At 48.8% G+C, this 26,863-nt stretch overlaps 1 protein-coding gene across 4 annotated transcripts in view; it reads right to left on the bottom strand.

Annotated features, from left to right (window-relative positions):
* SLC49A3 (solute carrier family 49 member 3) overlaps positions 1-26,863 on the bottom strand; it is a 684,087-nt gene that overhangs the window by 100,308 nt on the left and 556,916 nt on the right. For 3 of the 4 annotated variants that reach the window (XM_069630598.1, XM_069630599.1, XM_069630600.1), the window contains one exon: positions 14,797-14,909. The exons of the other annotated variant lie outside the window; for it this stretch is intronic. In XM_069630598.1, the coding sequence (XP_069486699.1) occupies positions 14,797-14,909 (113 nt within the window). The remainder of the gene's footprint in view (positions 1-14,796; positions 14,910-26,863) is intronic. 4 annotated transcript variants of the gene reach the window in all.

Here is a 26,863-nt window from a genome sequence, read left to right as displayed (position 1 = left end):
TGCAAGTAAAACTTCAACACCCTAGAAACGTCTAGAGAGTGCAATGTCCTTTCCGCTTCCGAAGCGTGATTCTGGAAGAAGGTTGGTAAAACAATGCGCTCGGTGAACGACATCTCCGAAAGTACCTTGGGGAGGAACTTAGGGTGAGGCCTTAAGATGACGCGGTCCTTCTGGAACAAGGTAAACGGAGGTTCCGAAGACAAAGCTTGCAACTCACTGATCCTTCTGGCCGATATGATGGCTACCAGGAAGGATGTCTTCCAGGACAATAATTTCATATGGCATCTATGTATGGGCTCGAAGGGAGGTTGCATGAGGGCTGTTAAGACGGTGTTGAGGCTCCAGTCCGGAACTGGTCTAGGTGTAGGCGGATAAGTACGCATCAGTCCTTTCAGGAAGATCTTGATCGCTGGTAAGGAGAGTAAGGCTTGCGTCTCCGCGGTTACTGTGTAGGCCGCTATGGCTGACAGATGGACCTTGATAGAGGACAGTGAGAGCCCTGATTTAGCCAGGTGCAACAAGTAAGGCAGAATTTGATCAACCGAGGCCGTGAGGGGATCGATTGCAGATGTCTCGCACCATATGGAAAACCTGGTCCATTTTCTGGTGTAGGTGAGTTGCGTGGACGGGGCTCTAGCGGCCCTGATGATATCCCAGCATTCTGATGGTAACTTTAGGTGCATCAGTTTACGCTGCTCAGGAACCATGCTTTGAGGGACAGGCTCCTCGGGTCGTGGTGGAGGACCTTGCGGTTCTGTTGTGTCAGTAGATATTGATGTGATTTGAGACGAATTGGGGTTTTGCAGGATAGATGTCTCAGCGTCGGGTACCAGACTTGCCGTGCCCAATCGGGTGCAATAGGAATCAAGGAACAATCCTGTTCTTTCACCCTGCGAAGTACCCTCGACATGAGGGGAATGGGTGGGAAGGCGTAGAGGAGCTTCCCCGACCAATCCACTGAGAACGCGTCTCCCAGCGATTGGTGCTCGGGGTATCTTGACGCAAATATCTTGCATTTTTTGTTGTTCCTGGTGGCAAAAAGGTCGATCTGCGGATGGCCCCATAAGGCAAATATCCGTCGGGTTTCTCTGTCGTCCAACTCCCACTCGTGTGACGCTGTGTATTCTCTGCTTAATCTGTCCGCTAGGACATTGTCTACTCCTGGAAGGTGCTCTGCCCTGATCTGTATCCCGTAGCGCAAGGCCCATGCCCATAGCTGTTGGGCTTCTTGCGACAGAATCTGAGACCTCGTGCCTCCCTGCTTGTTTGTATAGTGCATGGAGGTCGTGTTGTCTGTCTGGACCGTAAGAACTTGACCAGCTATAACCGGTACGAAGGCTTTCAACGCCAACCTTACGGCCCTGAGCTCCAACACGTTGATGTGGAGTTGGGACTCTTGTGCCGACCAAGATCCCTTGGTTTGGAGGTCCGCAAGATGAGTGCCCCAGCCTGATAAGGAAGCGTCCGTCCGCAGCAGGATGGTCGATGTCGGTGCTTGAAACGGCATTCCCTGTAGAAGATTCCTCGGAGCTTTCCACCATCGAAGGGCCTTGTGCAACGTCGATGGAATCTGGACAATGTCTTCCCAGCATCCGAAAGCTTGTTTCCATTGGTGGTCCAGAGCTTCCTGAACCGGCCTCATGCGAAGCCTGCAGTTCGGTATGAGGAATATGCATGATGACATCATGCCCAATAGGGATTTGTAAGAGCGTACAGATGTTGTCTCTTTCTGTAGGAAGTTCGAAGTTAAGCGTAGAATCGCTGCTATTCTCTCTGTGGATGGTCTCACTCTGGGAATGCTGGAGTCGAGCTCGGCTCCCAGGAAGAGAGCTACCTTGCTGGGAACGAGGCAGGACTTTGTCTGGTTGATGGAGAAACCTAACTCTTTTAGGAGGTTGACCGTCCTCGACACTGCCGAACGAGCCTTTGCAGCTGAACTTGCCTTTATCAGCCAATCGTCCAGGTATGGAAAAACGTCCGTTCCTGCTCTCCTGAGACTTGCCGCTACCGGTGCCAGGCATTTCGTGAAAACTCTTGGCGCCGATTTTAGACCGAACGGAAGCACTTGAAACTGAAAATGGAGCCCTCCCACTGTGAACCTGAGGAACTGCCTATGTGCTGGATGGATCGGAATGTGGAAGTATGCATCCTCCAAGTCTAAAGTGGCCAAGAAGTCGTGCTTGTTTAACCAAGGTAGCACCCCTTGTAGAGCTACCATCTTGAAAGTTATGCGCTTGATGAACTTGTTGAGAGCCCTCAGGTCCAAGATGGGCCTCCATTGACCGTTTTTCTTTCTGACAAGGAAGAATCGGGAGTAGAAACCTTTTCCCCTCTGAGAATAGGGTACCGGTTCTACTGCTGCCTTCTGGAGCAGTTTTTTCACTTCGGACATGACCTGTCTTAGCATATGCCCTCTGCGGGGAGTTGGAGGCAGGGAAGGAGGTTGGTCTAGAAATTCCAAGGTGTGACCCTTTCGGATCACCTGTAACACCCATTTGTCCGATGTAATTGACCGCCAGCGCTGGAAAAACTGGCTCACCCTTCCCCCCACCGGGGCGTGGCGAAGGGGGGGGGAGATTGGTCGTCAGTTCTGCTTGCCTTGCGACTTCCCTTGGGCGGAGCCACGTCTGCCTCTATGGGCGTATCTGTTTGATGACTGATATTTATTGCCTTGGTACGTGCCGCCTTGTGCTTTTTGACCATAGGAGGAACGACTGTATCCCTTGAACTTGGAAGATGAACCTCTAAAGGGACGAAAAGACCGGTGGTCCTTACTTTTGTCCTTTAAAGAACTGATGGCTCTGGCTGTGTCAGTGTCTGTCTTGATTGCCTTCAAATGGTCGTCTATCTTTTTCCCAAAGAGATCTTGGCCGTCAAATGGCATGTCTAGTATCTGCGCCTGAACTTCAGGTCTAAAGTTAGTAGCCTTCATCCAGGCCTGCCTTCTGAGCACTGTGCCGTGCGCCATCTGCCTGAAGCCTGATTCGGCCACATCAACTGCTGCGTCGATCATGTGATCCGATGTTGCTTCACCATCCACGATTATGGATTTTGCCTCCTCCTGGAGCTCCGGTGGTAATTGTTTCGCCAAGTTAGACATGCGGAGCCAAAGCTCGCGATCGAATCTTGCAGTCATGGCCAGTGCATTACCCGCTCTGATTGTAAGTGATGCAGAAGATGATACTTTCCTGCCCATGGCTTCCAATTTACGTCCGTCCTTATCCGGTGGTGCCGACAACGGTGAGGAGGGGTTGGCGAGTTTCTTTCTGGCCGCCACTGTAATAACTGAGTCCGGTTTCGTATGACCCCTTAAACAAAGCGGTGCTGAATCCGGAGCTTTATATTTCTTTTCTGGCCTGGACACCAACGCCGGAGTCGATAAGGGCGTAGATAGGATCTTGGATCCGGAATCCCAGATGGTATCGAGGAGGGGAATTGTGGTCACTGTCCTCCTTCGTTTGTCCCTGTGCTCATAGAGCACTGATTGCCTTTCCTCCGAAGAAACCTGAATTTTAAACAGTTCTGCGGCTTTACCTATTATGGTGTGGAAAGAGACGAGATCATCCGGTGGTGAGGCCTTGCCCGGCGAGTCTCTCCTCCTGGGCTTCTCGACGACGTAGTCATCCCAATCACTGGGTGCGTCTGGCTCCTGAGTAATTTCTCCTTCTTCTGGTTCCGAAAATTCACCAAAAGGATCCTCCAGCCAGTCTGATACCGAGATGGTGGACGGTACCATGGTGGGATCTACGTCCGGAGATCGCGGTCTGTGCGATGACTGTGGTGACGGGACTCTTGTAGGTGAAGCACTGTGGGTGCTGCTCCTCGGTCTTCGAACAGGTGATCTCATCCGCTTTTGCGGTCTACTCCTGTAAGGAGAGCAACCCGATGTGCCTGGAATCGGGGATAACTCTCTAGGAATGGGATTAATCGGAATTTGCTTCTCCCTTTGCCATATGTAAAATTCTTCTACAATCCTCTGCACGGATAACATGAGCACCGGGTCATGAGAATATTCGGATTCTCCCGTGGACGGGTGCCAAGGAGGGCTGTATTGTTTCGGTAAGGGACCGATGGACTCTTCCACCACTTCCGTATCGGAGAATTCTTCCTGAAGAATTATATCCGGAAGTTCTGCCATGTGCCCCAAAGGTGAAAATTGCTGCACCAGAGGTTCAGTTACAGTATTCTTCTCAATGATATTGCTTGTAATGACAGGAGCTTCGAGAGTGAGAGGCAGTAATTCCTCTGTAACTGCCGAAATTTGCGGTGCCTCTGAAGGCGTTATGGATGATGTTATCCTCGTCGACGACTGAGATTTTCCCGTCGACGAGGGCTTCGCCGCCGACTGAGATTTTCCCGTCGACGACTGAGATTGTCCCGTCGACGAAGGCTTCGCTGTCGACTGAGATTTTCCCGTCGACGACTGAGATTTTGTCGTCGACGAATGCTTCGCTGTCGACTGAGATTTTCCCGTCGACGACTGAGATTTTGTCGTCGACGACTGACATTTCCCCGTCGACGAGGGTTTCGTTGACGAATGTGGAGTGTGTTCCGTGGACGACTGCGTCATGGACGAATGCTTCGTGGACGAGTGGTGTTTCTTGCTCGTCGACGATTGCTTCGCGGTCGACATGTCCGATGACGATGATCTAACTGTCGACGATGTCTTAAGCGTCGTCGATGCTGGTTTCGTCAACGGTATGGCCGATGACGGGCCTTTACCTTTCCCTTCATTCGTGGGCGGTTTAACCGCCGACGACTGCCCCCCCCTGTTTTTTGCAAACTCCTCCTTACCTCTGGAGGCAGATTTTGCTGACTTTTTCTGGCTTGACAGGTCAGCTGGAGGCAGAAAGGGTATCAATTCCAGCTTCCTCTTTTTGGATTTGGGAGAGGAACTCCTTTCCACTGAAGAGGCCCTTCTCTTTGAAGTTTGCCGCTCAGATGGAGTGCTGGATTGGACAGGAGCTGTTCTGACAGACTCTTCGTCCGAAGATTGATCCCTGGATTCCAGGTATGAAAGGAGTCTTCTATGCCTGTCATGAAGGGTCTTGGTGGAAAAAGTTTTACAAATCTCGCATTTTTTAATGTCATGTGGGTACAGACAATAAATGCAATGCTTGTGGGGGTCCTTGTAGTAAACCAATTTCTTCTTGCACCTCGTGCAGTCCCTGAACAGGGAAGGCTTCCTGACAGCCTGAGGTGCCTCCATTTCTGAAGAGAAGTTCAGTCGACGATTTTGAGAGGAAAACAACAAGTTTTGCCACCAAGGTTAATTGGAACGAAAGCCCCTAAGAAGGGGAACAAGATGGAATATATTTTACAAATATATTCCACACAAAAGTAGAAAGAATTTGAAAAAGCTCAGAGAGCTTGAGGATTCCCTGTGTCTGATAGACTGCGGTGAAAAATCTGAAGATGGCTGCCGGGGGCGGAGCTTAAGCCCTGCCACCTCATTGGCTGGGGCCATAAAGGACCAAAGTGAGGTGGAGGGACTACACAATGAAGTGGCTCATAGGCTATAATGGGCTATGTACATGCACTGCTAGGTGGCAGTATATATATATATATATATATATATATATTTTAAAAAATATATATATTATTATTATTTAATTTATCACCGAGGATTCCCAGTCTGACGACGGGGAATATTCAAGCATCTGAATCTATGAAAGATCCAATGCTGGAGAAGATGGAGGTTCCTGAAAAAGCAAAGCATCTGGGGATCTTCTTTTATGAAGGTGACAAGATCAGGGTGTTTCAGGATCTCTCAGCCTTGACGTTGGCCCGTTGCAGAGACTGCCGTCCGCTCACGCAAGCATCAGGTACAGGTGGTCCTTCCCCTTTGCCTTAATATTCGAACGCGGAGAGGTGGACCACCGAATAACCAGTGGACAAGAGGCTCTCCAGGTGCTCCAGGTCCTCAAGAGCAAAGAGGTGACGGGGGATCAGGAGGGGCGGTGGCAGCACCTTTGGAACAGCAGCGGGGACCCAGCGGCCCCAAGGCTTCAAAGAAGAAGATGCAAGGCGGCAGAAAATTAAAAAAGTTGAAAACCCCCCCTCATACGGGGAGTGGGGATAAGAGAAGAAGAACAAGAATCCATGGCTCATCAGACAAGGGGTGTCTAAAAGTGCAGAATCCCCACCGGGGTGAGGTGGGGTGATAACGGGGACAACGGAGGAGTTGCGTTTTCTTCCTTAGTGGCACACCTTAGGGTGGGCGTCTCAGAAAGCGTCATGTTCAGGGGGAGAGAAGAGGGGGAAGGGGGCCAGGGTAGGACTTGAGGATCTACACATGGAAAGACATAGGGGAGATACTGTACTCCTTAGCACCGAGTGGTCAAGAGGGGAATTCATGGCTCTTGATGGCGCACCCTGAGATTGAAGGCCGGGTGGAGGTCCTCAAGATAGGCTCTCTGAATGTAAAGGGCCTGAATTCCCCCACAAAACCTTCTTTACTGGGAAAGGAAATGAGAAATTGCGACCTAGACTTACACCTGGTACAGGAAACCCAAACGGTAATTGAGGAAGAAAGGCACATCCCGGGAGCACATGTTGGGCAGGCCTTCTGGGCTTCTGGGTGGCTTAAAAAGGGTGGAGTGGGAATTATACTGAATAAAAGGCTCAGACTCTCAGAACCAGTGGTCTGGAGAAGAACAGATGGGAGGGCACCGGTGATTTCAGGGAGCATAGAAAATACAAGGGTAACCATAGTGTTGGTTTACTGCCCAAACATTGGCCAAATGCAGTTCCTGAGGGAGACCATGGGAGAGATCTTGGACAGAACTGAGGGCCTCCTCATTATGGGGGAGACTAACATGTGGCGGACAGGGAAATGGATCATAGTGGGGGGCAAATCCCTTCAGGGAGCAGGGGGGATCCACAAATAGAGGGTTTGTGGACTACATGTGGGAACAGGGGCTAATTGACGTGTGGAGGGACTCCCACCGAACGGTGAGGGGCTATACCTTCTACTCATCAGTCCACAGCTCCAGAACAAGAATAGATTATCTGTTCATGGAACAGCAACATATTAATAGGTTGGGCACTTGCAAGCATTTCCAGATTAGTTGGTCGGACCACGACTAGGTAGAAATGGAGATAGTCCTGTCGGGTTTGAGATCCAGGGAATCTCTCTGGTGATGCAATTACCTCCTCCTCAGGGACACTGTCTTTGTGGAAGAAATGAGAGAGGCTATTGGTGAATTCTTCCGACTCAATGACACAGGAGAAGTGGAAAGGGGCATGGTTTGGGAAGCTCCTCATTAGGGAAGATGCTAGCAAGAAAAGAATCAGGGCCCCGTTGTCCCGAAACCTCTGAGGAGAGATCCGCTTCCTAGAGAAGGTTGAGGTTAAGGAGGAAGGGGAGTGGGAAGAGGACCTTAAGGTGGCAAGAGGTAAACGTCAGGAACTGAGAGATATAGAGATGGAAAAGTGATGTCCAGCCTGCAATATTTGAAACAGAGATATTATGGGAAGAGGGACAAGGCAGATGCACTACTGGCGGCATAACTTAGAGGCCAGAGAGCGGAGAGATGGGTAACCAGGATTCGGAAGAGGGGTCAAAGGTGCTCAGGAGCAGTGGCAGGGGAATTTGCCACATTCTACGAGTATCTATAAGGAAGAAGGGGTCTCTGACGAGGATACACTGGGGACATGCCTTGCAGGAGTGCCACTCCTGAATCTCCTTACTGGGGAGTCTCGAACTGGACAAGCCCATCACACAGGAGGAAGTGTTGAAAGCAATAGCGGGACTGAAACTGGGGAAAGCACCAGTGGAGGATGGCTATACGGCGGGGTTTTAGAAGACCTTTGCAGGACCCTTGTCACAATATCTAGCTGGCTTATTTTCCAACATCATGGCCACCGGGAGGGCCCCCCTCTGGAAGGCACTGATTACAGTCATTCCAAAGACAGACAAAGAGCCTGAGGACTACACGTCCTACCGACCCACCCCCTTAATGTGGAGGCAAACATTTGCAATACTGGCCACGAGAATGGAGGGCCTTATGCCGAGACTCATCCACTCAGACCAAGTGGGTTTCATCCAAGGCAGACAGGGGGCTGACACCCTGCGTAAGGCGCTTCACCTCATGGTAGCAGCCATGGGAGAGGAGGGGAACCCGGGACTGGTGGCCACAGACGTAAGGAAGGCCTTTGACCGGGTGGACTGCAGCTTTCTTAAAGGGGATCCAACTGGGCATCCAGGCTTTATATGAGAGTCTGTCTGCCAGGTTTACAGTCAACGGGTGATTGTCCCGGACTAACCTGTTACAACGGGGGACGAGGCAGGGGTGTACATTTCACCCCTACTGTTCCCCCCAACGATGGAAATATTGGCAGAATATCTGAGGAGATCCCTGAAGGTAGCGGGCATCACGGTTGGTGATAAAGACTTTAAACTCGGGCTGTACACAGACAACGTCATGCTGCACCCGAGGCATCCCGCCCAGTCCATCACGCGGCCATGAAGGTAATCGGAGAGTTTCAGAGATTCTCAGGGTTCAAGGTGAACATTGGAAAATCGGTAGTCTTCCCCTTTGCTCTTGATTCCGCTAGAAATATAGAAGAATTGGAACCCCTGGGGTTGCAGATCCAGTTGGAGGGGGTGAAATACCTGAGGATCAATATTTTTCGATTTGAACAGGACCTGGGCCAGGCCAACTACCCTCCCTTGTTTGTGATGTTATTTTCCAAAATGGTGGCATGGGGGAAGGGGCAGTTTTGTCGTGGATGGGGAAGCTCAATGCTATAAAAATGAATCTACTCCTGAGGGTACTATATTTGTTCCAAATGATTCCAAACCGGGTGCCGGATGAACACCTGAAAGAGGCTAAGCAGCGTATTACGAGGTTCCTATGGCAGGGTCACAAGCCCATGGTAGGTTATGGGACACTCAAACTGCCAAAGGAAAGGGGAGGGGTAGGCCTTCCGGATCTGATGATGTACTATAGGGCGGCACAACTTAGGGCAATGGTCCCGCACTTGAGGGAGGACCCAGATAAACAATGGGTATTTCTGGAAAACCAAAACCTGCTCCCGGCAATGGTTGGAGAATGGCTCTGGGTTCCAAGGAACAGCCTCCGGAGACGTATTAGAGATCATCCGATTCTAGGGGTCCTCTGGGAGGTCCTGGCCATGGGGTGAAAGGGTAGGGAATCACAACCTGGCCCTCACCCATAAGTCACATCTGGGCACCACCAATTAGGGAAGAAATACAGGAGGTCGAGCACTATCAGCCCTGGTTTGAGGCAGGACTCACTAGGCTGGGCCAACTTGTACAAAAGGGGAAATTTATAAGCATTCAGAAGCTTGAAGAAGTGCTGGGTATTGGTAGATAGTCACTGTTGTTGTACCTCAGGCTAAAAGGAATATTCATGTCTGAAAAATGGAAGGAGCGCATACAAATGGATCTCACCCCAGTTGAGAAGCTCTTGGATGGATACACAGACATGAAGGGCCTCATCTCACGCCTCTATGGGGCACTGTTGGAACCCAGGGAGGGGGTCACTAGAGGACTCCAAGCACGATGGGAGAGAGATTTGGGCATGGAAATAATGGGAGACAACCTGTGGCATCAAATGTGTAGGTGAGCATTCAAGTCTTCCATTTCATGCCAGTACAAGCGCCATGCCATAAAACTGCTTAACAGATGGCAATACGACCCAGTGCGTCTGTCCAGAATGTTCCCAACCGTGGACCCCAACTGCTGGCATGGCTGCGGAGCCAGAGCTGATTACTGACATATGTGGTGGGAGTGCCCCAGGGGGCAGGTGTTTTGGACTGAGGTCTTGGGGTGGATCAGGGATGCAGGGGGTGGGAGGGAGCACACAGATTGGACCCTTTGTTTGTACTGTTCGGGTTGGAGAAGTGTGGACACGCCATCACCCCTGGTGCATTTTCTTCTATTGGCGGCACAAGCATGTCGGGCCAGACATTGGAAAAGGGGGCTCCTCCCCACAGTGCAGGAGTGGTCTAGCACAGCCAAAGACATATCTCATGGAAAATATCTCTGCAGCAATCCACAGAGGTAGCTCCTCTGTGGAATTTGAATGGTTACAGTTTCATAACATGTTTCGGTGAAGGGAAAGGGGACAGGTGATTGGAAAGGAGGAACCAACCCGGCCTCCCAACGTTAAAAACAGGAGAGGTGCGCCACAAACCCCACTGGGGCAGGGACGATATGGTTGCAGCCCACTTGGTCAAGAACTTACACACGAGTTCATCTGCAAAATGGAGGGGTGGGGTGGGCGGGGAAATAAGGGTGGAAGTATGACATGCCTATCGTATTGCTAGAGGGTTTCACCTTCATGTTGCCCAGTTTCATTAATGTGTGACCTTTCCAAAAACAAAAAAAAAGGCGGAAATTACTCCTTCATGTTAAAAAGGTGCAAGGCCAGAGTCCTGTTCTTCCAGAAGACATGCTTTAGCTGTATGCTGTGAGGCGTTTTCCATGAGTTGGGGTAAGAATAGATATATAGTACATATTCATTGCAGGCTAGAGGGGTCATGAAATTGGTGTACAAATCTCTCCCATTTCAGCACAAAAAAGGTTTAGAGTGACCCCCTGGGATGTTACATAATGGTCTATGGGAGTTATGAGAAACCTAAAGGTGTCTCACCCGCTAGTCCCCAGGGATCGGTCATCCAGGTGGCCAGGACACGGCCATAGCTTTTGGATCCAGTTCCCGGGGCTGGGCCAGTGCGTGGGGATCACCTGGATGAGGGGTCTTCAGGGAGTGGAAGTGGGACACCGGATGGTGAGATGCAGTATCCCCTTTCCTGCAACACCTTTACCCCATCCTACCAGGTAGGATACTTAGGGATTCAAACCCCCCCTCTCCCCACCTCCTTTTCTGACACAAACACTTTCCCACGGACTAACACCTGAACTGTATACTTGACTTGTCACAATACAATGGTCAGGCAGGGTCAGGCAATTACTGATCATCACATACACTTGACTTCTAGCACACTTCGCCACACAGATTAAAGGCGAAGCACAAAAGCACACTCTGAACGAAGCAAAGTACACAAGTGAGCAGCTGTTCCAAGATGACAGTTTAGTACAAGGCAGAAGACGGAAAGAGCAATGAGGATTGCAAGGAGGGAAGTGCCCTTGGCCTTTTCACCGAAAGACCGCCTCTCACGAGCCTTCGAGATTAGGAAATGTAAGACATGGAATTAAAGCTGAAGAATCCTGCATTGTGTGTCAGAGGTACCTGGGGCTCTGCTGCGTCGATAGTCAAGGCGGGGAGAAGCATTTGCCGCTGTGGTACTGTCCTTGGCTCCTACAACAAAGCAGCACCAGTGAAGTCAGCACAGCCAGTGAGTTGGGAAAACTGATACCAGACCGGTCTGTGTGGAAACCAAGGTTGCAAGCCGCAACATAGTATAAAGAAGATTAAAACAGCAGCGGAGTTAATTAACTTTAAAGCTAAGATTCGATACAGTAGATTGAGTGGTCCGGCTCCACGTGGGTGCTCATTCGAAGGTCTCTGTTAAGTATCCAACGGAAAGGTTGTGAATGTTAGAAGAAAGAGAACTGTAAAATCTAAGTAGTCCTGCAACGGGTCAAGCCAAACCCTGTGCACATTCGAAAGTCTTCAATACTTAAAATTGACATTGGTCCGAGCCCGGCTGAGGAAGCATGGAGACTTATGCTTCCAAGGCCCTGATGCTAATGACTGAACTGTAACCTTGTGCTAAAGAGGCCAGAGACTGTGCTACACTCGAGTGAACCGCCTTGTCCCATGCTGAAAACGTGGCAAAGGGAGGCAAACAGCCTGAACATCCCGACATATCATTTTGAACACTTTTCGTTTTCATAACATTATTCCCCACACAATTTGTATTTAGAGGTAAGGATTGGCAATCGTTTTTTTTAGTATAGGCCCTTTATTTAGACAAGATACCACTAGGACTGAGTTATTATTATTTGATGATTGTAGCTTACTCTCATCTGTAGATTTAGGATTAGATAGGCGTTTATCATATCCTTTTTGAAGTTCAATAAACACCCTTGAACTGTGGTCAGTTGTGACTGTCTTACTGTTGATACATACCATGCCTTCCTTACAGAGTCTAGCTGGGAAAGAATTACTACTGCTGAATGTTTTGTGGGCCTAACGTGGATGACCCCCATTTATACATGGAAATTAGCGATATGTTAGCTCTTTACCCTTTAATACGTTTATTATGGGGTGGGGACTTCAACACCATTTTGGATGTCGAACAGGATAGGTTCTACCAAAGTCACAGAACTATCACTAAAGCTGCTCATGTGCTGCACGTGGGGATGGGTGGTATGTCCCGGATTGATTTATGGTTAATATCGGATGTACTCGAATGTGTGGGATCTCAGAGGCCCAGATTTTATCACAAACCTACTCTGATCACTCCTTTTCTCATTACCCTGATGTTTGATGGACATAGGGGCATCTGGAGGTTTAAATTGCAGGCATTGTCTGAAGTGGGTTTCATAGCCAGCATGAAAGATCACATGAAACTGTACTTTGAGACCAATGAGGGTTTGGTAGAATCAATGAGCAGGCTTTTAAAGTTTATATTCCGGGATTAGTTAGGGCCACTGAGTTTGGGGTTCTCAAAATGATTAGACAAGAAATAAATGAGAGCGAGGAGGAACTGCACCTTCAAAAGTTGGGACATTCAGCTGATCCCCCTACAGCCACGCTTGCTCAGATTAAGGAAGCAGTGGATACATATAGACATCACACAGAGAGAAAATTGAAGTTCTTAGATGCCCTAATGGCGGCAAGGCGTTATGGAGAAGGTGAAAGGCCTGGGAGGCTGATAGCCCGCACAGTGAGACAGGCGGAAGGGAATAATTGTATACCTCAGATTATGGATGCAATGGGTAAAATAGAGCATACACAAAGGGGATTAATGCTGTATTTAATGGTTTTTATGCAAACATATATGTGAATAAAGATGACTGCCCCTTAGAGGGCATGGAAGGATTCCTTGAGAACTTCCTGCTTAAGCAGCTGCCACAGGCCATGAGTGCTTAATTAGATCTTCCATTTTTCCAAGCGAGATAGCTTGGGCTATTGAGGACCTCCCGAGAGGGAAAGCTCCTGGTTCCAATGGCCTCACGACTGATTGTATAAACACGACAAGTCAATTGTGGCTACATCAGTAGGCAAAGTTAGTGGAGAGGAAGAGGTGTAACATCAGGAGCTGGAGGTGATACGTGAGGAGGAGAAATCAATAACAGGTGGTGAGAGAGAGATGTGAAGTAAGAGCACAGTCCAATAGTAAGACAAATCGTGAAGGTTCAGGTGGACCACGCTAGCCCTAGGTAGGACCACATGTTGGGAGTAGAAACAAGATCCAGGCAAGGAAACCACATGAGGGATAGGCACGGAGGATTGGTGGTGGGAGATCCCAAGATATGTGGAAGGAGGGGTATCAGCCCTGATCGTAAGAGGAGTGCTAGGAAGCAGAGGTAGCAATTACTGGCTCCATCTCACCCCTTCGGAGGAGTTACCCCCCCTACTCCATCAGTTGGTCAATGAGGCAAGCTGCCTCACCCGAAGAATTGTGGTAGAAGCAAGACTGGCATCTGGGAGATGAGCCAGTATCATAACCAGTGTAAGAGATTTTACTTTTTTTCCTTCAATGCTCTGTTGCTTTCACCCCTTTGTTTAACTCTGTGTGTAAATTAATCCTACGAGTCTAGTCTTTTATGAATCCCATGTGAGCCTAATAATAGACAATGCAGAGGTTTGTGAATTTGAAACCAGTGTGTGGGAGTGGAGGAGTTGTAACGAGTCCATGTACACAATGAAAAATGCTATTATCTGGACAGGGGCTGCATAATGCAATACAGTTGTCCTTATTGGGAACAGGCTGCAGCGTCACACATTCATGTAAAGTGAGAAAATAGTTAGTCTTGCTGGTGCTTCTTGCAGGTTTGAGCAGAATCTTCTTAGTATGACGGTTGAGCTGCTATCCAAACAATGACATTTTGTAGCAAGATTTTTTTTAGCTTGACTAAAATAGGAGGTTCCTTTAGTTAAAGGTTTTATGTGTAGAAACATGTGTTAGGTCTCAGCAAATGTTATGCAAAGTATATTTAACTAGGGTCTTGTATATAGTGCATCCTTATCCTCTGTGGCTGTGAAGTGAGGTCATGCGGGTTCTTATCTAGAATGCACCTGAAGTTGTACAATACTAGTATTCATTGTACCCTACAAAGGGTTGAATGTGATTTTAAGCTGACCAGCACTATAATTTCCCTAACCTGTAGGCATACAATAATGTGCTATTGTTAAACAGGCATGGAGCTTTTTGTAGTTTCACATATAAAAAGTAGCAACTAACTTCTTTTTTTGGCCATTTACATTTCCTGTCCCCGTTTTGTGGCATTGTGTTTGCAGCTTCCATCTATGGTATTTTTCTGTTCTTGGGCCATGAACATTTTGCCCACGTTTGCTAGTTCAATGGCATATAATTTGACGACAGCATGACAGTATTGTTCTTGTGTATTAATACACACTTTTAAGTACAAAAAGAAAATACAGAAATAGAGTCTCAAGGCCCATGGAAACAATAAAGGTGCAGTGTTATGCCCATATGCAGACAAGTCTTCCTGGTGAACAGCATCTCAGGAGGGGAGCCAAGTTCTAGATAAATGATGGCGGATCCGTTGTGGGTTTTAGCCCCCTTGGGATATTTTGGATATCAAACTGCAAGCAATAAAAACCAAGGCAAAACAACAGAGAAATTACCAAAAAGGGTCAAAGAAAACAGGAATCGGCATTTCATACACACCTTTCCAGTCTAACGGCGTATCAAGCTCAGCATTGCACGCAGACAGTGGGGCGTCAGCCAACTGCTTGGTGACTGCTTGAAGTAATAGCATGAAGATAATTCCCTGGATCTGGCTGTGAAAGAACATTTACTTTATGATTATACAAAAAAAGTATAAATGTCAAAGCATCACCCAAAGGTAAAAGCAATTTCATTTATTCAGACCTTGCTTTGTTTCTTAAAAAGTGTCAGCACATATTCCTTTGTATTGTTCCTGTTTGCTACTGACCATCAAGCTTTATAAAGGGAGAAACTGCCTCGCCCTAGGGCCACACTTCAGATGGGTATGAAGGCTCACCTTCACTTCCACCCCTTGAAGACACAGGGAAAACATCAAGTCCGGAGAAGAGTAACTTAACTAACTTTATTATATTTTGAGCAGAAGTGTAGGGACAATAACCAAAGTGATAAGAGACCAGCACCTAGAGGCTGTTCACATCAGTCTTACAGCTAGTCTCACATATGGAATAGGGCAGGGAACATAGATTTGAAGGTGTGTCTTGTATATAGGGGAGTGTGCATGTGGGCATGTAGGACTTCACACTGGTTTTGCCTGCTTCCAAAGAACTGGCCATGGGTATAAATGAAGCGTGAATTAGAAAAAGGTCTCTTCAGATCCACCTATGACTGTACGATGGCCTTACACCCTTGGTTATTTCTCAGACACAGTAACACAGCTGACACAAGGTGGGCCTGAGGTGAGAAGGCACTCCCCCTGGGGCTTGGTCTGGAACTTTGATTTGTGAGGTAAATTGGGAATATTCCAATGTCAGGCACCATTTTTATGGCTAAGCCAGGTTTGTTGGCTTGTTCTGGTTGTATATGTTCATTCCTTTGGTGTTCAGCTTCATTGTTCCAGTGAGACCCACTTTTAATGAATGAGAGGGTTACGATTGTGTGTATTACAGTCCACGCATATCTCCCACTCAGGGTGCCATACAGGCTCAGGAGACCTTGCAAAGCGACACCCTGCCCCACCACTCGCCCATGGAGCTATACTAGACTAGGAGGCTGCTGTCCTCACACCCACTAACCTAGTCAAACTCAGCATGAGCAAACCTGAGGCAGATCACCACTCTCACCATCCTCCTAGACACAAATGGCATCAAGAGAAACCCAAGGTAGGTCCCCGCCCAACCTCCCACTCAGACCAAAACATGGCCAGGAGGACTCTACCACAAAATTGAAGCAGGCCCCTTCTGTCACTGTCCACCCTAAAAGGAAACTGGGGCAATGTATCTGCTCTTTGCATAAGGCAAACATACTCTACTGGTGCTGCCAGTGCTGTATTCATGCGTGTATGGATAACGCTTGTAATTCTGTCAATAATGTGCATGTTCTGCATGTTGGGTATGCTTGCATTGTTGCTGCATGGGAAGGAAGAGCAGAGCGCGGGAAGCAGACGGGGAAAACAGAGCAGAATGTGGGCAGTGGGGGCAGATCGCGCGAAGTGGGTGGGGAAGCAGATCGCGGGAAGTGGGGGCAGCAGATCACGAGAAGTGGGGGAGGATATTGTGGGAAGAGCAGATCGCGGGAAGTGGGGGGGAGCAGGTCACGGGATGTGGGGGGAGCAGATTGTGGGAAGTGGGAGGACAGATCGCGGGAAGTGGGGAGACAGAGTGTGGGAAGTTGGAGAGCAGAGTGTGGGAAGTGGGGGCGAGCAGAGTGTGGGAAGTGGGGGGGAGGTGAGAGCCGAGAACTAGAAGTGGGGGCTGGTGGGTGTAAGAAGAGCCAAGCAATGTTGCATGTGTCAGAGTGAGGCCTGCACTGTTGCCACTTGCCACTTCTTTATGCTATTACTTCAAGCATACACTAATTCTTCCCATTCTGTACCTGTTCCACGCGAATAAGGCTTGCGCTGTGGCTTCTTGTGAACTACCTGGCTCTTCTGCATGAAGGGGCTGCACTGCTGCTGCCACCAGCTGTAACTGAAAATCCCTTCCTGCTGTGCGAGGGGCAGGAAAGCATTCCCGTTTGCTATGCTGAAAGAAACATCCCTCTTTTTTTGTTAATATACCCCCCTTTAAAACATGTTGATTTAGCTTTTTTTGATATGCAACGTTAATTGTGAACATTTTATTATTAGTAATTACATTGCATTGGTGGCCGACTCAACAATTTTCACCCAAGAGGTGTGGGGCACAAAAAAAGTTTGAAGACCACTGGCTTTAGTTGGATTTTGGAAAGGATTATGACGTATAGGTCTATAGGTGTGGGAACACAGCATCACCAGGTAAATGGATGTAATGCGTTGGTTATAGAAGTGAACTGTAGTAACAGAAATGTGAACTTATTGGTGGAAAGTAAAATCTGAAAGCGTTAACAGTAAGGAATAACATTTTCTTTTCGTAAAAACGTAAATGTCATCATAGGAGCACTCTACATTGTGATGCCACCATAATAAAGCCATTTGCTTGCCATAATCTTCGAACCACACTCCAACGGTCACACAGGGAGTCTCATTTTTGGTTTTGGCGCATTTTGGCATAAGCCAAAATATCGCCAACACCATTGCTACAGTAAAGAAGGGTTCCAAGAAGCAGAGTTTGTGGTTGGCATGACAACAGGAAATGCTTTACCATACAACCGCTGATGCACTAAGTGTACATTTATGCTGTACTATGAGGATGCAATCCAATAGTGGCTTGTTTAACGTCTTTTGACCCAATCAGGAGTACTGTCACATGTCCCGTGTCTCTGTGAATTGAGGCGCAAAGTGATCGGTTTGCAAGACGGACACGCTCTTTCTCCTCGCTAACCCCATGCTGCTGGTCACCACAACGAGCTGGAGCCTCAACATGCAGATGCACGCTGTGTGCAAAGCCGTAGCAGCAGGAGTTGCCTGCCTGGAGCCTGGTGGCCTCTATCCAGCAGCAGCCTCCCAACCATGGGGAACATGCCTGCATCCTGACCTCTGTAGCGGGGATGGTTCTTCGCTGCATGGTCTCGTTTTTTTCTTCTTCTTTGTGGCTACTGAGAAGCATCCCTGTGACACACACTTCATTAGCATGTTGCCAGGGAAACCCTGAAAACATGAGTTGGTGGTAGGAAGCCAGCAGCCTCCCTGGCTCTGCATCCTAGTAACCGCATCACACAGGGCGCATGCGAAAAGGGAACGGCATGGCACTGCCCTCATTAAACCCAGTGGTTGCCCACCCCGGCTAAGTTCTCAGAGAGAAGATGATATTTGCATTCCTTGTTTGCTGCATACAGGATGTCTCCACGTAAGAGCGAGTGCATAAAGCCGAAAGCCTCCATTAATCATTTACCAGGAAGAGGATTGCTATCCTCAAACCAAATAACTATATTAGCCAGTGCACGTTTTGAGGACAAACTTACATATAATGAATTTAAGTCTTGTTTTGCATCTTTGTGGGTCATTCTGGAAACATGGCTGGAGTTTGGAATGCAGTGGGTCGACGACCATTGCCCTGCTCAGAAATCGCCATGGGATACAGAAGGCCGCACAGCAGCAAGTAAAATGGAACTATGAGTCTCGAAAGTGCGACTTGTTCCATATAGCTCCATGGGCTCAGAATAGCGCCAAGAAATCCAAAGTGGGACCAGCAGCCTCCTAGTACACGGAATGGTACTTTGAGTAGATGATGTTATGCATTTTTGTTTATAAAGCACACTGCAATATCATGCCTCGCGTCTACGCTGCAGCCTCCCCGTGTCTGCTCTTACCCTAACCCCCACCACCCCCGTTTCTCGGGGGCAGGGAAAATAAGCACATGAGATGGGCGGGGACAGTTGAAGCCACATGGAAGCCGGCCGCCTGTTGGCCGGTGTAACATCACTTTTTGTAGGATTTTTTGACGGGTAGCAAAACATGACATTCCACCAGCTGCAACTGTTTCCAGAGTTGCCTGCGAGTAGTGTTGCATGAGGTGAGGCAGCCACTTTCACTGGCCATAATAGTTTGCTTAAACGCTGAGGAAAATAGTGCATATTCAGAGTTCAATTTGAGTAACTGAAGGTTAACAAGTTATCCCCCTGCAAACAGGAAGTGTATAGTTCTGCGTGTGTAATGGAAGACGTAAAACAGCAAAGACCACAGTGCAAAGTGGTGTGTACTAAAAAGTACAGCCTGGATGTGTATCGCCTGACAAGGCTAGGTTTTCAAAATGAGTGATGGACAGTGCATCAAAAGGTCCTTTTTTAAATCATGCTAAAGAGAAGGTGCTGGTGTGAGGTGAAGGACCGTACAATGCAATTTGGTTAATTTTAAGGTAAGACAGTCTGAGCTTCTGTATTACAAAATGTCAATTAATGGTGTTTAATATGTCAAGTGTTACGTTCCTACTACATGCACGAGCTGATCATATATACTGTTTGCCCCAGATCACAAAGAGGCTTTGCATTCCGCTTCCAGGATTCCCAGACATTCACAGGTATTCTCTGGATGGCAAGAGGGAGCAGGGTGGGAGTGCTTTTCGTCACTCTGACAGCACACACCTTGTTCATTCCGGCCCCATTCCCTTACATAATGGTCGTTGTTTGTCTGGCTCAAGCCTACAGGGAGTAGCACCAATGGAATATGGCATCTGCCAACTGGAGATGTGTGTTACCAACAGAGGCAAACATGCCAAAAGGATAAATAGCAGCACTCTAAATCCACTGGCCCACAAGGTCAGACTAGAGGCAATCACATTCATAGCACTGAGGAGAACTGGGATGTTGACTGTTCCACAGATGAAATGCCTTGACTGAGAAGGCATGCCCTCCCATCTTTTCATTTTCCAAGTGGGATGCCGAGGATCTTTGTTGTCTATTCAGGTTGTTTCCTTTAATCAAAGATAATTTGGTTTATTATATCAAATGGCTTTTATTACACTATCCTTCGTCATCACATCTGGAGTGATTTTCTAGTTTTAACTTTTTCCACGTGCATTTTATGAAAAGTGATTTTCAGAAATACACATAAGTTACAATGAAAGCACCCACATGGCGAATGCACAATAGATGGTTACTTTGATCATAACAGGGGGAGTGGAGACAGTACTGGAACGGTCTGGGAAGCCCTATAGGTGGCGGTTAGGGGAGCAGCTATAGGGAAGATTGGAGGACTCGGGGGAGTATTTCGGCCGAATTGGATGAAGTAGAAAAGGAGGTTGAGCGGGCTGAAGCACGAGGGGGCAAGAGGGGGGTTTGAACCAGGAGATCTTACTACACTGAGGCTGCAGTGTATAGCAATCTGGGAAAGGCTGGGAAGATGGATTATGGAAGGTATATACAGAGGTTACACGCAGAAGGGGATAAGCCCAGCAGACTCCTACCCTGGCTAACTAAGCAAGAGGGCAAGCAGGAGCCAATAAACGTAATTAAAGACGAGCATGGGGAGGTCGTCAGGACCCAGGAAGGCATCAACAAGGTCTTCTCACAATTCTACGAGAAGCTGTACTCCCGGTTCCAGGAGGCAGAGGCGGGAGATAACTGATGCTTTGGCGGAGATCAATCTTCCCCAACTAAAAGCAGTGCAGATTCAAATGCTAGATGTACGCCTCACGGTGGAGGAACTGTCGGCTGTCATAATCTTCAGACAGGCAAATCCCTGGGACCTGATGGGTTACCCAGTGAATTCTATAAGAAATAAGGATAGCCTGGCCCGACCCTGTTGGAAACACTAGAGGAGGCGTATGAGAGGGGACAGCTCTCCAGAAGCATGTCAGAATCTATAATTGGACCTATATTAAAACCAGGGAAACCGCCCCAAGAGTGCGGCTCCTACAGACCAATTTTTCTGATAAACCAAAATTTTGACAGCGGCCCTGGCCAACCGACTTAAGAGGGTTGTACCCTCGTTGGTACACCCAGACCAAACAGGGTATGTGCCGGGAAGGAATACAAAGAGGGGAGGGGAAAGCGCAGTAGCATCATTAGATGCCATAAAGGCGTTTGACTCGGTGAACTGGGATTGCCTTCTGGAAGTGCTTGCCCGCTTTGGGATGGATAAGTGGGAGGTTCCTACATTGGATCAAGCTCCTATACAAAGATCCAAGGGCTAGGGTGAAAATGGGTACAGACGTCTCAGAGGAGTGGAGCATTACACGGGGCACGAAGCAGGGATGCCCACTGTCCCCCATGTTATATATCCTTGCCCTGCAACCATTCGCAACATTTCTCAGGGCCAAGTAAAGGGACACCGGAATAGTGATAGATGGGGAAGCACATCAAATATCAATTTATGCTGATGACAAGCTTCGTTATGTCCGGAACCCACAAACACACATTCCGGAACTGCTCGAAGCCCTGGGACCATTCGGCAGATTGTCAGGAATCACTATTGATAAAGGAAACTCCTCGCTCTTCCCTTTGGTGGACCTGAGAAGAACGACTCCAACCCAGTTACCGTCTTAGGCCTTACATGGACGCTGCTCACTTTCAGATATCTAGGAGTGGAGATATATCATGACACATAAGATACACACAAGGCTAACACTCAGGTGGCTCTAGACAAAATAGTAAAGGCCATGCAGTTTTGAAGGAAACTACCGTTGGGGATGATAGGGAGGGCTGCTCTGTTGATGCGGACGGTACTACGCAGTCTCCTGTATTACTTCATTAACATACCCTTTAGCTTCCCTGAGTCGTTCTTCAAATTCTTACACACTAAGGCAAGGGAGTTTTTGTGGGGAGGAGGGAGAAACAGGGTAGTACTGAGTGCACTACAAAGGGACTATGAATGGGGGGGCATCAGGCTCCCGGAATTCGAACGATATTACTTGGCGGGTCAATTGCAATTTGTAGTACAGTGGATGGGTGAGGATACCTCTATAGACAATACTTTTTCAGCCAGCGGTGCAGCAACATTATTTGAGGGAGCTCCTGTGGATAGACACGGCTACGGTGAGAACACTCCCCAATATGGTCAAGCTGGGCTTGGCCCTATGGAAAAGAGCATGGAAAATCCAAGGGATAAGTGACCCTGCTCAAGGCAAATCCCTCTAGCAGGACTGGTTGATACCCATGTTGCGAACTTGCCGACGTATAGAGCACAGTGGGAAGATAAGGGAGTAGCCCAAATAGGGGACTTGTGGCAAGATGGACACTGGGTGGACTTTCAGACCCTGGTAGAAGAGCATGGAATACACAGTGGCCAATTCATATTATACAACAACATGGTCCGGATGATGAGGAAGAGATGGGTGATCTTACCGGAGGAGGATGAAGCGGGAGGGGCACTCGACGCATGGTATATCTCGGAGGGGGGACACACTGTGTCCAGACTTTAAGAACAACTGCTGAGTGCCAACAACACGAGAGAGTTACAGGCACGGGCTAAACAGTAAAAAGAGCTCCAGAAACCCTTTACAGATGAGGAATGAGGTCGAGCCCTCCGCTATGCAAAGAATGTCTCCAGGAACGCAAGCTTCAGACAGATGCAGCTTTAACTCATACACAGAGCATATGTAACGCCTAAAAGAATGTCGAACATGGGGAGTAGACAGACCCGGGGTTGCCTGCGTTGCGGGGATGAGCTGGCGGATATGTTGCATATGTTTTGGTCATGCCTGAGGATAACGCACTTCTGGGACGATATCAAAGAAAGAGCGTCAAAGGGGGGAAACCAAATGCAGGCATGGTCACCACAGTCCTATTTGCTGGGCTTGTTCCCGAGAGGGGGTAGACAGTGAACACACCTTGCAAAAATGAAATGCTTGATGGCAATGCTCGCGAAACGCTGCATTGCAATGGCATGGAATACAAGCACAGGACAGTCGATGGAGAAATGGTGGGCGGACCTGCAAAAGTGGACGAAAGCGGAAACATCAGTGTGGACAAGGGCGCTGCATGGGGGGGGGGGTGATTGCCGAGCAAAGGTGTTAGTATGGAACACGCTGGTACAAGACCTGTTCGGAAGAGAAGGAGATAGCACAGGGGAACCCCGGGGCCCGGAAGAACACTAACCGGACAACAGAGGAGGCTAGGCAAAAGGAGATAATGAAAATAGGGGGGGGAGGGGCGGGTCCAACTGAACCCTGGTAGATACATAGAGAAGTGCACGAACATTATGGACAGAGGAAAAGTAGTCCTGCCGTGAACCGAGCAGATAAGAACAGATCGTAACCTCCACCCAGAATGTGCCAGTAGTAATGCGATGAGTGTTGTTGTTTAAAGTTGTTATGTGTTATGTTATGTGTAGAAAATGCTAATAAAAATTATTTAAAAAAAAAATGTTACAACATAAGCAAATTGATTAATGTAAGTGCAGCTTGAGCATTCATGCCAACATGATCCATACCATCTGGGAGATTCTAGTCCAGTCCTAGTTTTAATTTTGCATTCTGAGACTTGTCGTCCCGACCTGCCCCATTATAAACCCAGGACTACAAGTCCCACAATGCCAAGTTAAACCAGGACTGTTGTGGAATGGGGCATGTTTGCATGTATGGCTTCAGACCCCCACAATATAGATTTAGAGACAGATCACCGAGATGAGAGGAGCTGCTTGGAGGAAGGATAGCTCAGGGGCAACACGTTTGTCTTTGAAGCAAGGCAATGGGGCGCAACACAAGTTCGGATCCCGCAGAAACCACTTTCTGGTATTAAGCGCGTTATAAATGAACAATAAAATAAATACATTTCTATTTCCGCCTGTTTTCAAAACACCCCAACAGTAAGCATTTGTATTAATATTCTATAAGCCATATCAACCTTGTTGTCACTTAGGTAGACTTCAACCCCCTTAGTACAGCAGGATTCAACCTGTGACTTGCTTGGTGTTTTGGACCACAACTCCCACGGTTTCTCATCATTGACAATGCTGGCTAGAGCTGATGGGTATTTTAGTCCAAAACATCTGAAGAGGCATCCATATATTGCGATTCCTGCTTTAATATAGCGTACATGCTTTTTTTGTGGGTTTTTTTGTGGGGGCATTTACTTATCCTTCTCTCTCACACTCTCTCTTTGTTACCCTCTCACTCCCCCCCTTTCTTGCACATATTTCCTCTTCCTCATTGGTCCTCCGTTGCCCTCTTCACCATCTCCTTCTATTGCACACCTGCACCCCTCATCACATCCTGCTTTCAAACTTTGCACTCTCCTCTTTCCACCCTGGTGCCTATAAATGCTCATATTGCTTACCGGTAATCTTCATTACTCCTAGTCCTACTCTCTCCCTCGTCCCAGTACTCACCAATGGTGGGGGACCCGCCGCCCGCACAGGAACTTTTTTTCCCGGAGATATAGCCTCCCACTTACCCACAATACATCAGCACATAGCAAGCCTGTTCCGACACCAGGTCCTTCCACACCACAGGAGGGTGCGGAGGGTCGGTAGTACTGCGACAAGGAAGATTAGGACTCGGAATAATGAATATTACTGGTAAGTAATCTGAGCATTACCCTCAAGTCCCTCTTCCTCATCCCAGTACTCACAAATGAGGCATACCCAAGCCAAACCAAGTGGAAGGGCCCCAAAGGAAAGCAGGAAAACAGATGACACCCAGGAATGATGCAAACACATCAGGTTTAATGAGCAACTGAAACAGCTGGTCCACGGTCCGCACCCTTAACCCAAAGGAACCATCCCTTGAACCGCCCACATTAAGGCAGTAATGGGTAAAGGTATTGGGGTCCACCCATATAGCGGCCCTGCAAAACTCATGCAAGGGAACACCCTGAGCATCCGCCCAGAAAGCAGCCATACCCCTGGTAGAACACCCCTGCACACCCAAAGGGACAAAAAGACCAGCCGCCAAATAAGCTATAGACATCACCAATCTGATCAAGAGACTAATGGAAACAACCAAAGCCTTCCAACCACCACCAACTGCACCAAATGTAACCAAAAGACTGTCAGAACGCTGAGAAGCCTCTGTCCTGACCAGGTACTCCTGAACTACACAACGCACATCAAGGGAGTGCCAAGACACCTCCTCCGGAGATAGAGGGTCAAGAAAAAAGGCCAGAAGGACCACTTCCTGAGACAGAGGCAACTTTGGGAAAGAACCGGAGATCACACCGCAACATCAAGCAGTCAGGCAAGACCCAAAGAAAAGGAGGACGGCACAGGAGAGCCCCAATCTCCCACAGTCGGCACGCAGAGGTAATGGCAATCAGAACAGCGGTCTTGAGCGTAAGGTGTTTAAGATCCACAACACCAAGCGGTTCAAAGGGAGCAGACTGAAGAAAACGCAAAACCAGGGGCAGATCCCAAGGAGGGGAACCGAACACACAGAAGGCTGAGCAGACGCCAGACTCGAAGGAAGCGGCCCACCAGACCCAAATCCAAAAGTGGAACACCAAAACCCTTCAACAAGGTCTTCAGAGCAGACCACTGAGCCCACAAAGTGGCTACTGCCAAACCATTATCGAAGTCGTCCTGCAAAAACTGCAACACCCCCAAAATACCATAACCACAGGGGGAAAAGACCAGCCACACCACACCAGGTGAGAAAATGTGCCCAATGCCTATCATAGGCATTCAACGTACTAGGCCACCGGGAATGGAAATGGTTTCCACCACCGTAGCCAAGAAACCCAAAGTCAACAACCTCGCCCTCTCAGGAGCCAAGCTGACCAACAGGTCACAAGCAATCTCGACCCCAGATCCTGCCACAGAGGGAACGGCCAACTGGGAATCCCCAAGACTTCCCGCACCTGGAGATCCATGAGCAACGGAAACCACCCCCTGCCAGGGAACCACCAATATCACCAGAGAGGTGCACCGGTGGATTTTCTGAATCACCCGGAGAATGAGAGCAAGAGGAGGGAACGCATATAGGAGACCATGGGGCCACTCGAGATTCAAAGAGTCCACCACCACACCCCCAACAATGGTAACAGAGCAAAACCTGGGAACTTTGGCCGAGGAAGGGGGGAAGCAAACCGATCCAACACCGGCTTCCCGAACCGGCAACAATCCCCCGCAAACACCTTACCAGACAACACCATCTCCGGGCAGACCGGGAACATCCGACTGAGACCATCAGCCACCACATTCTCCACCCCCGAATCTGAACCGCCTCAGGGAAAGCAAATGCTGCTTGGCCCAAACCCTGATGAGACTTGCCAGACAATTCAGGGCCCTGTACAACAAACCCCCCCCGATTGTTGACATAGGCTATGGCAGAGGACTTGTCGGTCCGAATCAAAACAGCCTGACCCTGTAAAAAGGGGGAACACCACAGGAGAGCCTGATGAATAGATGACAACTCTGCCCAATGCGAGGAACGACGGAGACCGTCTTCGCCCCACCATTCCTGAGCAGAAAGAGAACCCAGGTAGGCACCCCAACCCAAGCCGCTGGCGTCAGTGGTCAGCACCACCCAAGTAAGATGGTCCAACCCCACCCCTCTCAGAAGGGAGGAATGTATCAACGATCAATCCAGAGAAAACCCCAGGTCGCAAGAAATCAGGATCCGCAGCTCGAGAGACTGCGAGGAGGGGGTCCAGTGAAGCAGGAGATGAACCACCAGGGGCCGAAGATGGAGATGAGCCCAGGCAACCAGGAAAACACAAGAGGCTATGTGCCCCTGAACCAGCAGGAGCTCCCGAGCCAAAGCCCAGGGACATTGTAGGACCCGGCCAAGCAGAAACTGGAGCCAGAGAGCCCTTGGCTCTGGGTAGAAGAACTTTCCCACTCAGGTGCAGAAACGTGCCCCTCCACGTTTCTGCACCTGAGTGGGAAAAAGGTCCTGGGAAGGGGCCAATTGGGACTGCCCACCTCCACCCCCCAATTGATCAGGGACCCCCACTGCAGGAGCGACTGACAATGACAAGGTGATTTTGGACAATGCAGCGGAGATCCGCCTTGACCAACCAGTCGTCCAAGTATGGGAACAGCTGGATACCCTGTAGATGGAAATGAGCCACCAATGGAGTCACCACCTTCGTAAAGACACATGGCATGGACTTCAACCCAAAAGGAAGGACCCGGAACTGATAATGCCCCACCCCCACAGAGAATCTGAGGGACTGCTAATGAGCCGGGTGAACAGGCACATAGTAATAGGCCTCCCACAGTTCCAAGTAGACCATCCAGTCCCCCCGCCTGACCAGAGGAATAATCTTCTGTAAA

Source organism: Ambystoma mexicanum, chromosome 6q, assembly GCF_040938575.1.
Source record: "Ambystoma mexicanum isolate Mex_15411 chromosome 6q, UKY_AmexF1_1, whole genome shotgun sequence".
Classification (NCBI taxonomy): domain Eukaryota; kingdom Metazoa; phylum Chordata; class Amphibia; order Caudata; family Ambystomatidae; genus Ambystoma; species Ambystoma mexicanum.
This window is presented reverse-complemented; position numbering and strand designations above follow the sequence as displayed.